The 14292-nt window shown below is 40.8% G+C and overlaps 1 protein-coding gene across 2 annotated transcripts in view; it reads left to right on the forward strand.

Annotated features, from left to right (window-relative positions):
- Nucleotides 1-14292, forward strand: part of LOC129762256 (uncharacterized transmembrane protein DDB_G0289901-like) — a 29285-nt gene that overhangs the window by 10374 nt on the left and 4619 nt on the right. For both annotated transcript variants that reach the window (XM_055760349.1, XM_055760350.1), the window contains exons 5-6: nucleotides 3587-3730; nucleotides 3810-4180. In XM_055760349.1, the coding sequence (XP_055616324.1) occupies nucleotides 3587-3730; nucleotides 3810-4180 (515 nt within the window). The remainder of the gene's footprint in view (nucleotides 1-3586; nucleotides 3731-3809; nucleotides 4181-14292) is intronic.

The following is a 14292-nucleotide window of genomic DNA, read 5'->3' on the forward strand; positions in this document are numbered from 1 at the left end:
CCTTCCAAGGAGGTTTTGAGCTATAGAAAGAAGTTTTTTGATTAAACACAAACATCACTCATACACCTTTTATCTTCCGAAAGTGATTGCGACACTACAGGGTCTTTCAGATTAAACGCTCCCGCAAAAAAAATCGAATAGCTCATTATAAAACTTGTTTTCGCTCCGTCGATGATAACACTGCAGTCTGATCGGAAGGTTTTTAGTGTCGAGATGGTCATACTTACAACAACGTGTATTTTTAGTATTACTCGAATAACCGAAGCCTTAATGAAACTTTGTCCTCTTATGGTAAGAATTTCAACACTTCTCGTCGTCGATTACTTCCTCTGGGGGTACGTGAGGGACCGTTGCTATGTTAATAAGCCACAAAATTTGAAGGAACTTAAAGAAGAAATAACTCGGATTTCAACAGCATCGAAGTCGTAATGTTAGAGTTGTGCATGAAGAATTTTGTTCACTGTTTGAAACGCGCTATCGAAAAAAGGGGTGGTCATATCGAAAATGTCCTAAAATGCGCTTTATTTTCGTTTTTTTTGAAATAAAAACCGGTTCACTTTTGTAGAAGTTATTAAAATGTGTTGCGTGGGCGTTTAATCTGAAAGACCCTGTACTTTATTCAGCCGGCAAAGGGACATTAACGTCCGAATCCTAGCAACCCAAACGTAATACTCTCGTTCTCGATATTTTAAACTTACACTCCAGTACAGATGATCATTTCTTCATCTGCTGCAAAAATGTAGAAGCACTCTTCACTCTCCAATAATTAAAAACAGGCACAGCTGATTATCCATTAAACTGGAAAATTGCCAAAAGCAACTGTACGAATTTTAGTTCTTATGGCTTACTTTTGGGTTTTTATCGTATGACCTTATTGGATATTTATCTCATATATAGGGTTGGGGAGAAAGAAATGTCGTATTTCTGATCGAAATTTGACGCTTTATTAAACATACTCAAAATTATCCAATTCAAGTCAAATATGCGCCGTTTTGTTCGCAAACTTGTTGCCATTTAGAAGGCAACCTCATTATGCCCCCCTCCTTATTTGCAAAGAACTCAGACAGCCAGTTTTCGCAAGCCTCTTTTGAGGTCAACTTAATATCACCAAGAGCGTTTTGCATAGATCGGAAGAGATGATAATCACTTGGAGCCAGGTCCGGACTATACGGTGGGTGCAATAGGACATTCCGAGCTCCCCTAGCTTCTGGCGGGTCATCAAAGATGTGTGAGGCCGAGCGTTGTCCTGGTGGAAAACAACACAATTCCTATTGATCATTTCTGGCCGCTTCAGTTCAATCGCCTGCTTCAAACGGTCAAGCTGCTCACAGTAGAGAACCGAGTTGAGGCCATAGTTGAGCAGCTCATAGTGGATGATTCATTTCCAATCCCACCAAACACACAGCAAAACCTTTCTGGCCGTCAATCCGGGCTTGGCGATGGTTTGGGCTGGCTCACCGCGCTTCGACTACGACTTTATTCGCTTTAGGTTGTCGTACGTGATCCACTTTTCATCCCCAGTCACCATCTTCTTCAAAAATGGGTCGAGTTCGTTCCGTTTCAGCATTGCATCGCAGTTGATTCGGTCTAAAAGATTTTTTTTGCGTCAACTCGTGTGGCACCCATACATCCAGCTTTTTTTTTGGAATCCAATCTTCTGCAAATGGTTCCAAACGGTTTTATGGTTATACCCAGTTCCTGGCCAATCGAGCGAGTGCTCACATGCCGGTCTACTTGGATGATTTCAACGATTTTATCGGTTTCCACGACGATTGGCCTACCAGTACGGGATGTATCTTCGACAGCCACTCTACTAGAACGAAATCGATCAAACCAACGCTGTGCTGTGCGAATCGTTACAGTATCGGGTCCATAAACTACACGATTTTTTTCGGCCGCCTTCATTGCAGTTTTACCTCGCAGGTAGTAAAAACGTAAAATATGGCGAATTTCTTGCTTGGTGGACTCCATCTTTGACGCGCGAATTTCTTTATCATCTTTTATGGCGAATTTCTTGCTTGGTGGACTCCATCTTTGACGCGCTATAACTTGAGACTGAAAAGGACAATCACAACACTGTGAAAACGACACTTGTAGCACAGATTGTCGTCTTTAAATAGTCGTATAGAATGCGATAATGTACAACACAAGATATGTTTAAGTGTTGCCATATATTGACAATATACGACATTTCTTTTTCCTCAACCCAATATTTCTCTGTATGGTATGTATACTTATTCCTAAGGGTGGGTTTAGACTAGTGATATATTCACGTGAAGAAATATGATGAGATTTATAGAAATCGCATCAACCGTTTACACTAGCGTGAACTTCTATAATGAATAAATTCATATTTTTGGTGAATTTATTCACCTGAAGTAGAACTGCATCCAACTTTAGTGATTTCTCACCAGTGAGAAATTCACAAGCGTTTACATATGCTGAATTTATTCAAATTATATATACCTCGAATAAGTGTATCATATTTATTCTCACCCGTTTACACCTATTTTCACGTGAATAAATCCATCTATAGCTATAGATCTCCCTAATGTAAACCCGCCATAATGTTTTGTAATAGGAAGGTTTTAGAAAAGATTTGCGCTTTTGATGTCCTTTTGAGTAACATTCAAGAACTCAAAAGGGCTTTTCCTCATCGTAAACATAAACATATGATAAAGGAGGGACATCTACCTGGAGAGCCATATAACATGGGTTTTTGACGATTTGTTATGTTGTTTAAGATTCAGTCAAGTGTTCAAGTCTCTTGTAGCATGTTTATGATGAGCTTGAATATGTAAAAATGAAAATTCGAACTTTTCGATTTCCCAGCTCTACCTTTGAGGCATTAAGCTAGATGAGAAAATAAATAAAATAGAATAAGATTATTGGATCATCTGCTCCTCCACTTTTGTGAATAAATAAAATGAGTATCTATCTGAGATGAGTATCAATCTGGAAGTTTCCGAGAAAATCACCCCGATTCTGTATTTCGATAGAGTCAAAATATTTCGATCGACTTGGAAAATCCCATTCCCTGTTTCGCTCGAATTGTTTTGTTTTCGAACATCTTACAAGCAAGACAATTGAAATAGGGAATGGCAAATTCGAACTCAATCGAAATATCATTTTCGAACAAAGCGTAAATCCGTCGAAATACAGAATCGAAGTGAATGACAATTCTAACAATTCCATCAAATATTCATGAAAAGTTCATAGTACCATATGATTCTACAACAAAGACACACAAAATTGATAGCAGAGACCCTTCATTGTTAGAATACATCCAAGAAATATAGTTTACTAGATTAAGGAGTTAGAATTACATTTTTAAGACGATTCCTGAATCGCATTAAATCATTTTTTCATAAAACCGTAAGCCGTGTGTTATCGAATAGTACAAATAACCGAATAGACTTCTCATTTCAACATGAAGTATTGGTCCTTCGCCATCAACCAGGTTATGAACTATTGACGGGCTGTTTTTAAGCAAGCGTAACAGTCATTATACTATGAAGTTGTTTCATTTATCTATTTCTTACTTTTGTTGTTTGTTATTAATTCACTACTTATTTATCCAAAACAGACGCCATTCTTCGTCCGGTGGCAATGGTCAGAACTCATCCAACGAAAAACCCTTCGCATGTCCCGTCCCCGGCTGCAAGAAACGATACAAGAACGTCAACGGAATCAAGTATCACTCGAAGAATGGCCACAAAAAGGATGGAAAGTATGACATCCCCGATTTATATCTGCCACCGTGTCTATGTGGCATAGGTACAAACGATTCTGTTTTTTTTTTATTTTAGTCGTGTCCGGAAAGGCTTCAAGTGTCACTGTGGCAAGAGCTACAAAACGTCCCAGAGGCTAAAAAACCACCAGCTAAGCACGCACCAGAACCCGGCGGTGGAGCAGGTGGCAGCAGGTGTACAATCGTCCGTTTCGGGCACCCAACCAGCTCAGCAACTGTCATCGTCATTGTCCTCGTCCTCATCGTCGTCTTCGTCGTCGTCGTCGTCGTGTCCGGCTTCCGTGTCGTCTATAGTAGCCTCTATATGTTCCTCGGCTAACAACAACAACAACATCAACACTAACGATCACAATGGTGGCGGCAATGTGGCCACACTCGGCGTACCGGGTGGGATCACTATCGCAGCCGCCGCAGCATCTAGTCAAATTGGTGAGTTTCCTTGTTATTTTTTGGCGTAATCTAGTTTTGATTTTTTTTCAAAAGTTGCGCGTGACAGAAACCAAGAGAAGAAAGTTGAATTTAGACACCAACGCCGAAAATCCGGCTTGATCAGTTACAAATATCACTAAATCTACGTTCAAATTGACTAAATCTATGTCGTTCTCAAGCGTTCTGACCAATGCCACAAATTATCAAAATTTATTCACGGATGAAGGAATCAGGTTTTTCCCAATGTCGGATGGATTCTCTTTTGTTGAAACTCAACACCATATCTGTCATAATGAGTATAACAGAAGAGTCGAGACGCGTGAACTTTGTCTAGTATATTGAACGAAAACAGCATGAACGAATTCTGAAAAGTCTGCATTCAGGCACTTTCCTTCAGAGTTGCCAATAATATTTTCCAAAAAAACTGGAAGATTGCTCCTAAAAAAACTGGAAGAAAACTGGATCCTGAAAAATCGTTTTATTTTAAGAAGTTCGACTGTGGGTTATTCAAAACATTTTTTTTTGTATCTATTCCAGTGCTTGAGAAATATAATTTACTTCGAAGCATGTAGTTCATAAAATAGCGAATTAAGCCATTAATTAACCATTCGAGCAGATCAAAATTACGTTTCCCACCACTCGAACATTACTGTGAAACAATATTCGAGGAACTTCTATTGGTTTCAGAGGATTTCTCTCGGTAACCTTCTCAGGTTATTAAATCGCGACGGAGGAGAGTTATCCTCCGTCACGATTTAATTTCTATAAACCTTACGCATAATGGAACATAACTCCGAGACGATTGTTTCTAGAGGAGTTCTCTAGGCTTCTCATACTTTTGAAATATAACTGTGTCCCTTCGAGATGGAAGTTCAATATAGATAAATAACGGAATATAACGCCGGTCCGATTGATTTTAGAGTTCTTCTGGTTATCTTTTCAGGTTTCGCAAAGATAACTCTCCGCCGTCGCGAATGGAGTTCAATAAAGCTATGATTAACGTATCGACGGGACGGATGATTTTAGAGAAGTTCACTCGGATACCTTCTCAGGTTTTAACTGTGAGAATGGATTTCGATTGAGAAAGATGCGATAAATAATAGAATATACAGCTGGTCTAATTAATTGTACAGGTTTTCTTTTTTATGTTACCTAAAAATAATCTTTGCCGCATGTTGTGACACATGAGATTCTCGGATTTTTATTTCGTTGAAGGGTCGATTGATGTAAACGGATGTAAACGGAAGCAAGATTACTTGGGTTTAATATTCATATCAATTAAAGTCAATGGAGTACATTGATCCTATGATCGTCTAAACTTCATAATGAATTGGATGACCTAGAACATATAATAAACTCAATGTCAGCATAGCACGCGGGCTTTATGAACCATTTAGGGTTAGGTTTCTTGTTGTGAACATTGCACCAGTCGTTGTTGAAATGGTAGATCAATTGGTCTGAACTTCAGCATGTTTTGGAGGACCTACAACATATAATATGTATATAAACTCGAAGACAATATAGAACGTTGCTGCTTGGGTAGGCACCACACACTCTGCGCACTAACTGTATTGAATTCGGAAGTGTAAGCAGGTAGAAAAAAAACACTGAAAGTGTGTAAGAAAAGAAAGATCGATCTAAGGCAAATACACCTTCGATCGATCGAACGATTAATGTCAAAAAACGAATTTGGTTAAATAATAGAAAGGGTGAGGGAGAGATAATTTTTATGCATTGTGAATTTATTTCACACAAAATTGGTAAAACTGAAGCACACATATAAAAAAAACTGGATAAAACTGGACAATATTTGAAAAAACTGGAAGATTTCAAGGTTTAACTGTTTGACTGGATCGAGGAAAAAAAACTGGAAGAATCCAGTTTAAACTGGAATATTGGCAACGCTGCTTTCCTTACTGTCAATAATTTCAGGTGATTATCACGAACGTTAAGTTGATCTTCATCGCTAGCAGTGAAAACGTGTTAGATTACAATATTTAGAAAAAAAAGAAGGACCAGGAATCCTGAAAAGGCAACATTAGTTTTCGTTGAGCGTTGACTGATGTGCAGTGTTGAGCGCTCGAGCGACGTTTAGCGTTGAACGGCGTTGAACGTTCTGTTTCCGTTTCTTTTTTTATACTGTATCATAGTGACTTTTAACACTTTTTGGCTGGTTCGTCACTTTACTTCCATTTCTGAAGAATGTTGGGAGTGAGAATTGAACTCGTGGCCTTTACCGTGAGCGGTACGGTTCGTTTCCGTTTTGTATGCTCTTTTACTACCGCTATTTCGCTCTAACACGATCTCAGTTTTTAACACTTTCTTCGTCTGACTCTACTTTACTAACTCCATTTTCGGTCTTTCAGGCCCGTATTTAATGAACCGAAAACCACCATCTTTTCCAAAATGGCATTGGAATGCGATATTCTGCTGTTGAAGCCCTTTCATCCAATACCCATATCGTAGGGGTTTTATATCATTGCTGGTCATTTAGAGCCAGTATCATTAAACCTGTTATTTTCTCCCATTGCCCATATTTCCGGCCAATCGGGAGTAGATTCATAAAACATAGAAAGAGTTTTTCTATACGCTTTATTGCTGAAGTTGTCAAAAACACGAATTTTGTGTGATGAATGACCTTTACCGTCATTTTGAGAAGCGACTCAAAATTGAAGAAAATTGACTATTCGAGCAATTAAGTAAAGTTGATTGAACTCTATTAACACTCCTATACTCGCGCGAAAAATCGTAATTTGTGTTCTCTGGTATTTATTCAAAGAAAAAGACATAATTGAGTGAAAAAACTCCAGAAAATATTTTTTTCTTCAACTTCATTCAATTTTAATAGTCATTTAATTCAGCCACCTCATTGATGCTCGGTCTGTCAGACCTATGCGCGAGTGTAGGAAGGTTAAGTGAAGTTAATCATCACAAAGCTGGTGTTCCGGTTATTCCGCTGTGCTGTGTCCGTTAGTAGAATCGTTGCGTGAGCATAGACTTGGCTGTGTTCCTCCACTCCCTTAGGTAAGAAGGAAAAGAAGAAGCTAAAGTTAACGGAAAAGTTGGTCTCAATGGAGAAAATGCAACGAGTTTTCTGCCGTCGTGGCGCAGCTGAAGGTAAGGTGACTCGTATTCTAAATATAATTCGCCCAAATGAAGAGGAAGTAGTCCATCTGACGGAAACTGAGATTAAGGTATACCTGAAGAAGTTGGAGGCAGCGCATAAAGATTTTAAAGATGCCCACGACGAAAGTATGAATGTGGTTTCGGTCGATGACTACAAACAACACTAACAGCAATACGAGGAGTTCGATATCTTTCACGATTCCGTTGCTATTCTGTTGGAGGATCAGCTCACCAGGAACAATGCAGCTATAGCGGCAGCGAAAAATGGTCATCAAACCCAGCAGCCGCCATGTAGAGCTGCGGAGTCTGGTTGATGAAAGCAGTAAGCATTTGGAAGGTCTTAAGTTCCTGGAGCGAGACTTTAATGGAGTATGAGAGGATTTCGTAATACATCTATTGGCCGCTGCGTTGCACAACGATGTGCGTCACACGTCGAAGTCTACCATCAAGCACGCTGAACTACCCGACTACAACGAGATGCTTAAGTTCCTGAAGGAGCAAACTTTCATTCTGGATAGGGTCGAGGCCAGTAACCAAAAGTCCTTGATTCTTGTTGAGTCCGTGTCTGCAGTCAACAAGCCTGTAATGCAAAAAGTCCATACTGCCGTTTCATTAAGTGAATCGTAAGTAAATTGTGATTTTTGTGGAAAGGCTCATGCTAATTACCAGTGTTCAGAATTAAGGCTCTTTCTGTGTTTCAGAGATTGGTTAAGGTAAGTAGAGAAACGTTTGCTTTAAATGTCTCAGGAGAGGTCATCGTAGTATCAATTGTTCATCTGAGAAATCTTGTCAGAAGTGTAATTGTCGGCACCATAGTCTTCTTCATGCCGAGGAGAAACATAAGCAAGTTCCAGATCCACCAAACAAGTCGAGTATTGTTAGACGATGGGTCTCAAGTGAATTTAATTACACGCTCTCTAGCAAGTAAGTTAGGCTTGAAATTGGATTCATCGAACTTCACAGTATTCAGGGTGAACAGCATGAAGACTCAATCATCCAATTGTGGGGTTGTACATCTGTCATCGAGATATAAAGATTCTCAAATGAGGGTTAAATGTCTTCTGACTGACAAGGTGACATCAGATCTCCCATCATCGATCATCAATATCAATGCATTGGAAATTCCCACTGAATTTCAGCTAGCAGATCCGAACTTTTTCCGTCCAAGTAAAGTGGATATGCTCCTGGGTAACGAATGGTTGCTCAGGTTATTATTGCCCGGACAATTTTCGTTAGCCCACCATCTTCCTATACTTCGTGAGACTCAATCTGGATGGGTAGTCAATGGAGTGTATGATGAGGGTGTGACATCTGATGGAATAGTTTACTCGCACACCGTAACGATGGATGAGTTAAGTCAGTCCGTACAACGATTCTGGGGAATAGAGAATGTCGTTGATACAGATAATGGTGGTACCGAAGAAGAGGAATGTGAAGAGCACTTCAAGGCAACTTATCGTAGAAATACTTCCGGGCGATACATCGTCCAACTGCCCTTGAAGGAGTCCGTAAACGAGTTCAGGGATTCCAGGCCACTTCCATTAAGAAGGTTCTATGCGCTAGTACTTTAGAACTTTCGCAGTCTAGATGTAAGGAAGTTGTACCAAGATTTTATGGATGAGTACGAGAATCTTGATCACTGCGAAGAAGTGGATGTTAGCAAGGATACAATAGATATCATGAAATGGTATTTGCCTCATCATGCTGTTCTGCGATCTTCGGATACAACAACTAAATGTCGTGTTGCGTTCGTTGCGTCTGCTAAGGTAGATACTAAGGTCGGTCGCTGAACGATGTTATGAAGATTGGTGCCAACAACCAAAGTGATCTGCAATCTATATGTCTTCGGTTTCGTTTCCTACTCAATGTTTTAGCTACTGACATGGCAAAGATGTACAGACAGATCCTCGTCGATCAACGACATACGCCGCTATCTCGTGTATTGTGGAGGAAGAGTCCTCCCGATCCACTGCGTGTCCTAGAACATACGACCGTAACTTATGACACAGCTTCCGTCTCGTTTTTGGCAACGCCAGCACTTTTACAACTGGCTATCGACGAAGGCTCTAAGTAACCTGTGGATGCAGACGTCGTTAATCATTTCATTTTATTTTTTCGTTAACAATTTCTACGTGGACAATGCTTTGTTCGGGTTTGACGACTTAAATGAAGCAAGTGAGGCTCGAGTACAGTTAATAGATTTACACAAGGCAGGTGGGTTTCATCTGCATAAATGGGCTTCTAATCATCCTGAGTTGCTGAAACGGATTCCGAAAAACCGATCAGGATGAGCTTGTCAGCATTGACGAAAATGATTCAAGTGAGGTGATCAAAACGTTGGGAACCCCGCTCTGGATGTTATGTAGTTCGTTTCCGTCTCAACCGTGTGTGAAAATAGTTCAACAAAGCGCCAAGTGCTGTCCCTCGTGTCGAGAATGTTCGACCCGTTGGATCTTGTGGCGCAGGTATTTCGTATCGGAAAACTTCTGATGAGAAACATATGGAAGGAAAAATTGGGATGGGACGAAGAGCTCACGGGTAATTTGAAGGAGAAAGTGGCCTGCAATCTATATGTGTTGTGTTGAATTCTTGAGTGCTTTAAGTGGCGTTAGCAATCTTCAAATTCCTCGTCGTGTTGTGGTCACTGGAGCCGTTGTATTTGACCTGCATGGATTTGCTGATGCAACTTTGGAGGCATACGGTGCCTGTGTATACGTCAGGTCAATTGTACCTGATGAAGCTGCGGTAGTGAAGTTGTTATGTGCCAAATCGAAGATCGTCCCGAAAACAGTGTTGACTATTCCACGAAAGGAGCTTTTAGCAGCGCTTTTGTAACACAGATGGGTGAAGAAATTGTTGGCTACATTAACGCTGCCCTTTCGAGACATATCTTTGTGGACGGACAATCAAGTGGTACTAGCTTGCCTGAAGAAAAACCCGGAACGTTCAGAAGTGTTTGTACGAAACTTGGTTAGTGAGATGAACAATCTAAGCTACACGTAAGGTACACAATTTAAGTGGAAAAATGTGAATACGCTGGAAAACCCAGCCGATGTAGTTTCGTGTGGCAAATCTGCTGACGTTCTTAAGAATAACGACCTTTGGTGGAACGGTTAATTTTTCCTGCGCAGTGAGTAATATCAGATGGTGGTTCCAGAGTTACTGCCCGATGAAGAGTGTTTGCCGGTGTTCCATGAGTTCGCGTCTTCCAGAAAGCTGCAACGAGTTCTGGCATACGTCTTGCGTTTTTGTCGGAATGCGATGGTGAAGGTGGCCAAGAGGAGAATCACTGGACGATCTCCTAGTGTGTTCGAAATGCGAGTCTTTGAAGACCATCATCAAGGTAGTTCAGTTGCAGCACATTGGTAAAGAGATAGCCACGATGATGTCCAGTGAATATTGTGAAATGTTTTTGACGATGGTATGATTCGTGTCGGCGGACGACTGCGACATTTTAGTCTGCCCTATGGAGTTCCGTGCATCCGGAGCATCCGTGGATCTCACCAAATAAAGATGAATTCGTTCAATGATTGATTGAGACAGCACACCGTGAGAACCTTCACATTGAACCATCTGCTTTGCTGTCCCAGATTCGTCGATAATTCTGAATTTTAGGAGCCCTTTCAGCTGTTCGCAAGGTAACAAAGTGTTTTAGACTTAACCCTCCGTGTGCTGGTCAGTTCATGGGGGATGATAAGCGATAAGGCTCCGGCTTTCATAAAGGTTGCCGTGGATTACGCGGGTCCTATACTAGTCAAGCACACTGGAAGAAGGCTAGCACCTGTGAAGGGATACGTGTGCGTCTTCGTTTGCATGGTCACTAAAGTCATTCATCTGGAGATAGTAGAAGACCTGTCAGCCGATGCGTTTATAGCTGCTCTACAGCGATTTGTTTCTCGTCGTGGTGACCCTGAACAGATATACTTCGATAATGGGACAAATTTTGTGGGTGCCCACAGTGAACTAAACGAGATGTATCATCTCTTCAAGCGGCAAGACACCGATTTCAAGTCTTTCGCCTTTGACTAAAGGGTGTGTCACATCAAATTGCAATTGTAAAATAAAAACTATTAAACAACTTTTGGCATTTTTTTTGACGTAGGACTACGTCTAACCGGAAGATATAGGGGGTGAAATGGAAATCTAGGCACTGAACAAGTAGGAAAAAATGCAAGATTTGGAACGCTTATAACTCGAGCATTTCTCAATAGATCTCAAAGGTTTTTGCATCAATTGATAGGAAATATATCTACGCATCTATCATAAAGAATAACATTTCATTTTTCTTGAGATAAATAATTGAATAATTGTGAATTATCAAGCATTGTCAAAATGCACTATGTGCCCATTTTTGATTGGTCCATTTTGTGCTCCTCAAATCTTACCGACCAAAACGGGCAACCAGAGCAGCAGCGAAATAGAATGAAGCACGATTGGAAAGGAAAAAGAAAAAAATTAACGAAACATTGGTCGCAGTCTCACACATGCGTAATTCTCTAGCCAGGCAGTCAGCTTAAAAATCCCCGCTCCGCTGCCGTAACGATCATTCTCATTCAAACCGTACACCATAGAGGTGTGCAAATCAGCTCATCATGATGAACAGCTCTGATCATATCAGCTCATCTAAATGAGCTGTTCTTTATGAACAGCTCTTCAGCTCAGTTGTCAGTGCCGACTTTCAATTTGGGTCCCAAACTCGATAGCCACGAAGCCAGTTTGAAAATGTTAAAATTCAAATGAAAATTTTCACACCATATTATTAATTACTTGAAACACGTATTCCAGACTATTATTTACAACAGACTCGGCGAGTACAACATTTCCGACATTTTTACTGAGGCTTTACATTACAATAGAAAGTTTTCTTCAAAAAAAAAAAAAAATCTTATAAGATTTTTGCACCGCCTGCAAACAAAGTGTTTTTCATTGAAATAGAATACTCATTTGATACACAGAAGTTAATTTTCATTAATAATTTGAATTTTAAAAACGTGTTCATTCTGCCTGAGAGCCAATTATTATTTTTGGCGCCCCCTAAACTGGTAAACAAAGCTCAATGCCGTCAACGCGAATATAACAGTTGAAAAGACGAGGGACAAATGAAACTAAACTTATGTCTTAACACGAAGAGCGAGAGACGGTCAGTTCATTTGAATCTTACAGCTCACACACTCTCTTCAATTCTACAGCTCTTTTCTCTCCTTCATCATCATCAAAGTGAGCTGAAGAGCTGTTTGATTTTTTTTTGCGAGCTGTTCCGCGTCAACTCACTTCAAAGAGTCGATTCTTCGGAACAGCTCATGAGCGGATGGCACATCTCTAGTACACCACATCGGTTCGCATCACAACACATCAACAAACCAACCCAAGCAGCCATGTCTGGACATGGTAAAGGAGGAAAAGTGAAGGGAAAGGCAAAATCCCGCTCGAACCGTGTTGACCTGGAGTTCCCCGCAAGGGTAGCTAGGCCGAGCGCGTTAGTACCAGTCCACCTAGCCGGCGTTATATAGTTTCGGCCGCCGAAGTGATCGAGTTAGCTGGTAAAGCTGCTCGCGACGATGAGAAAAATCGCATTCAGAACAGAACACATTCAGTTCGGTGGACATCAAGACAACAACAGGCAGTTGCAGCGAGTGGCGAATGGCAAACGCAATTGCAAAACGGCAGCAGGTTTTTTCAAAACCACGAGTACTAAGTTTTCTAAATTGGAACCATTCCATAAAACAAGGCGCTTTTCAGGGCCATTAAACCTTCCAAAAAAGAGTTTAGGAAATACAGTTCAATGCTTTCTAAAACAATATCCAAAATAATAATAAAACACAAATTGATTTTTTCATAATTTGTTTGCCAGGATATGATGAGTATGTGAATTTGGCAGTTGTTCTGAGCTTATTGATTTTCACCAATTCTTAAATTGCTTCTAGATTGAAAGTACAGTAATTTACACTTATCTCGACATTTAGCTAATTGGACGGACCTGTAATGCGACATATTTAGTTGGCCATTTTTGTAAACATAGAGTTCGGGGTCCAAATTATGACCCCACGTTGAAAGTCGACACTGTACCACTGTCATCGCAAATGTTCAATTACAGGTTAAAATTACCTCCAATCCGATACTGAGTGGTGGTATTGCGACGTGCCATTGAATGTAATTTACTGTAAAATATGTCACAAGCTGGATGGGAAGAAATTTTCCAACTGTGAAAGCTGTGGCGAGTGGCAAACGCAATCGCTAAACAGGAAGGCCGAACAAGATGGGAATATCGAGTGATAACAAAAACACAACACCAAAGGTTCTTTTCAGAACCATCACCATATTCATAAAGAGTAAACAGTAAACTAATCCATTTTTCAGGTAGATAGGTAGGTATTCACGTAGGAGAAGAAAATAAAACAATATATTTTAAATATATATTTAACAAAAGCTGTCCCCTTTGTATAGTCCTACGTCACTCCGGTTATGTCCCCGACATTACCCACCCGTCTTTTATTCATACTTCGAGCCCAAGCCCGTATGCTCGCACCTTCCTCTCTACCCCGTCCATAAGGTTCTGTACAACGTCAGGTTGTAGTTTTTTTTTAACAGAAATCCATTTTCTCTTGAAGTCCGCCTCCGATTTGACAACTTTTCGGTTCTTCCGGAGGGCCTGCTTCATAATCGCCCAATATTTCTCTATTGGGCGAAGCTCCGGCGCGTTGGGCGGGTTCATTTCTTTTGGCACGAAGGTGACCCCGTTGGCTTCGTACCACTCCAACACGTCCCTTGAATAGTGGCACGAAGCGAGATCCAGCCAGAAGATGGTCGGGCCCTCGTGCTGCTTCAATAGTGGTAGTAAGCGCTTCTGTAGGCACTCCGTAAGGTAAACCTGCCCGTTTACCGTGCCGGTCATCGCGAAGGGGGCGCTCCGCTTTCCGCAAGAGCAGATCGCTTGCCACACCATGTACTTTTTGGCAAACTTGGATAGTTTCTGCTTGCGAATCTCC

This window comes from Toxorhynchites rutilus, chromosome 1 (assembly GCF_029784135.1).
Source record: "Toxorhynchites rutilus septentrionalis strain SRP chromosome 1, ASM2978413v1, whole genome shotgun sequence".
Classification (NCBI taxonomy): Eukaryota; Metazoa; Arthropoda; class Insecta; order Diptera; family Culicidae; genus Toxorhynchites; species Toxorhynchites rutilus.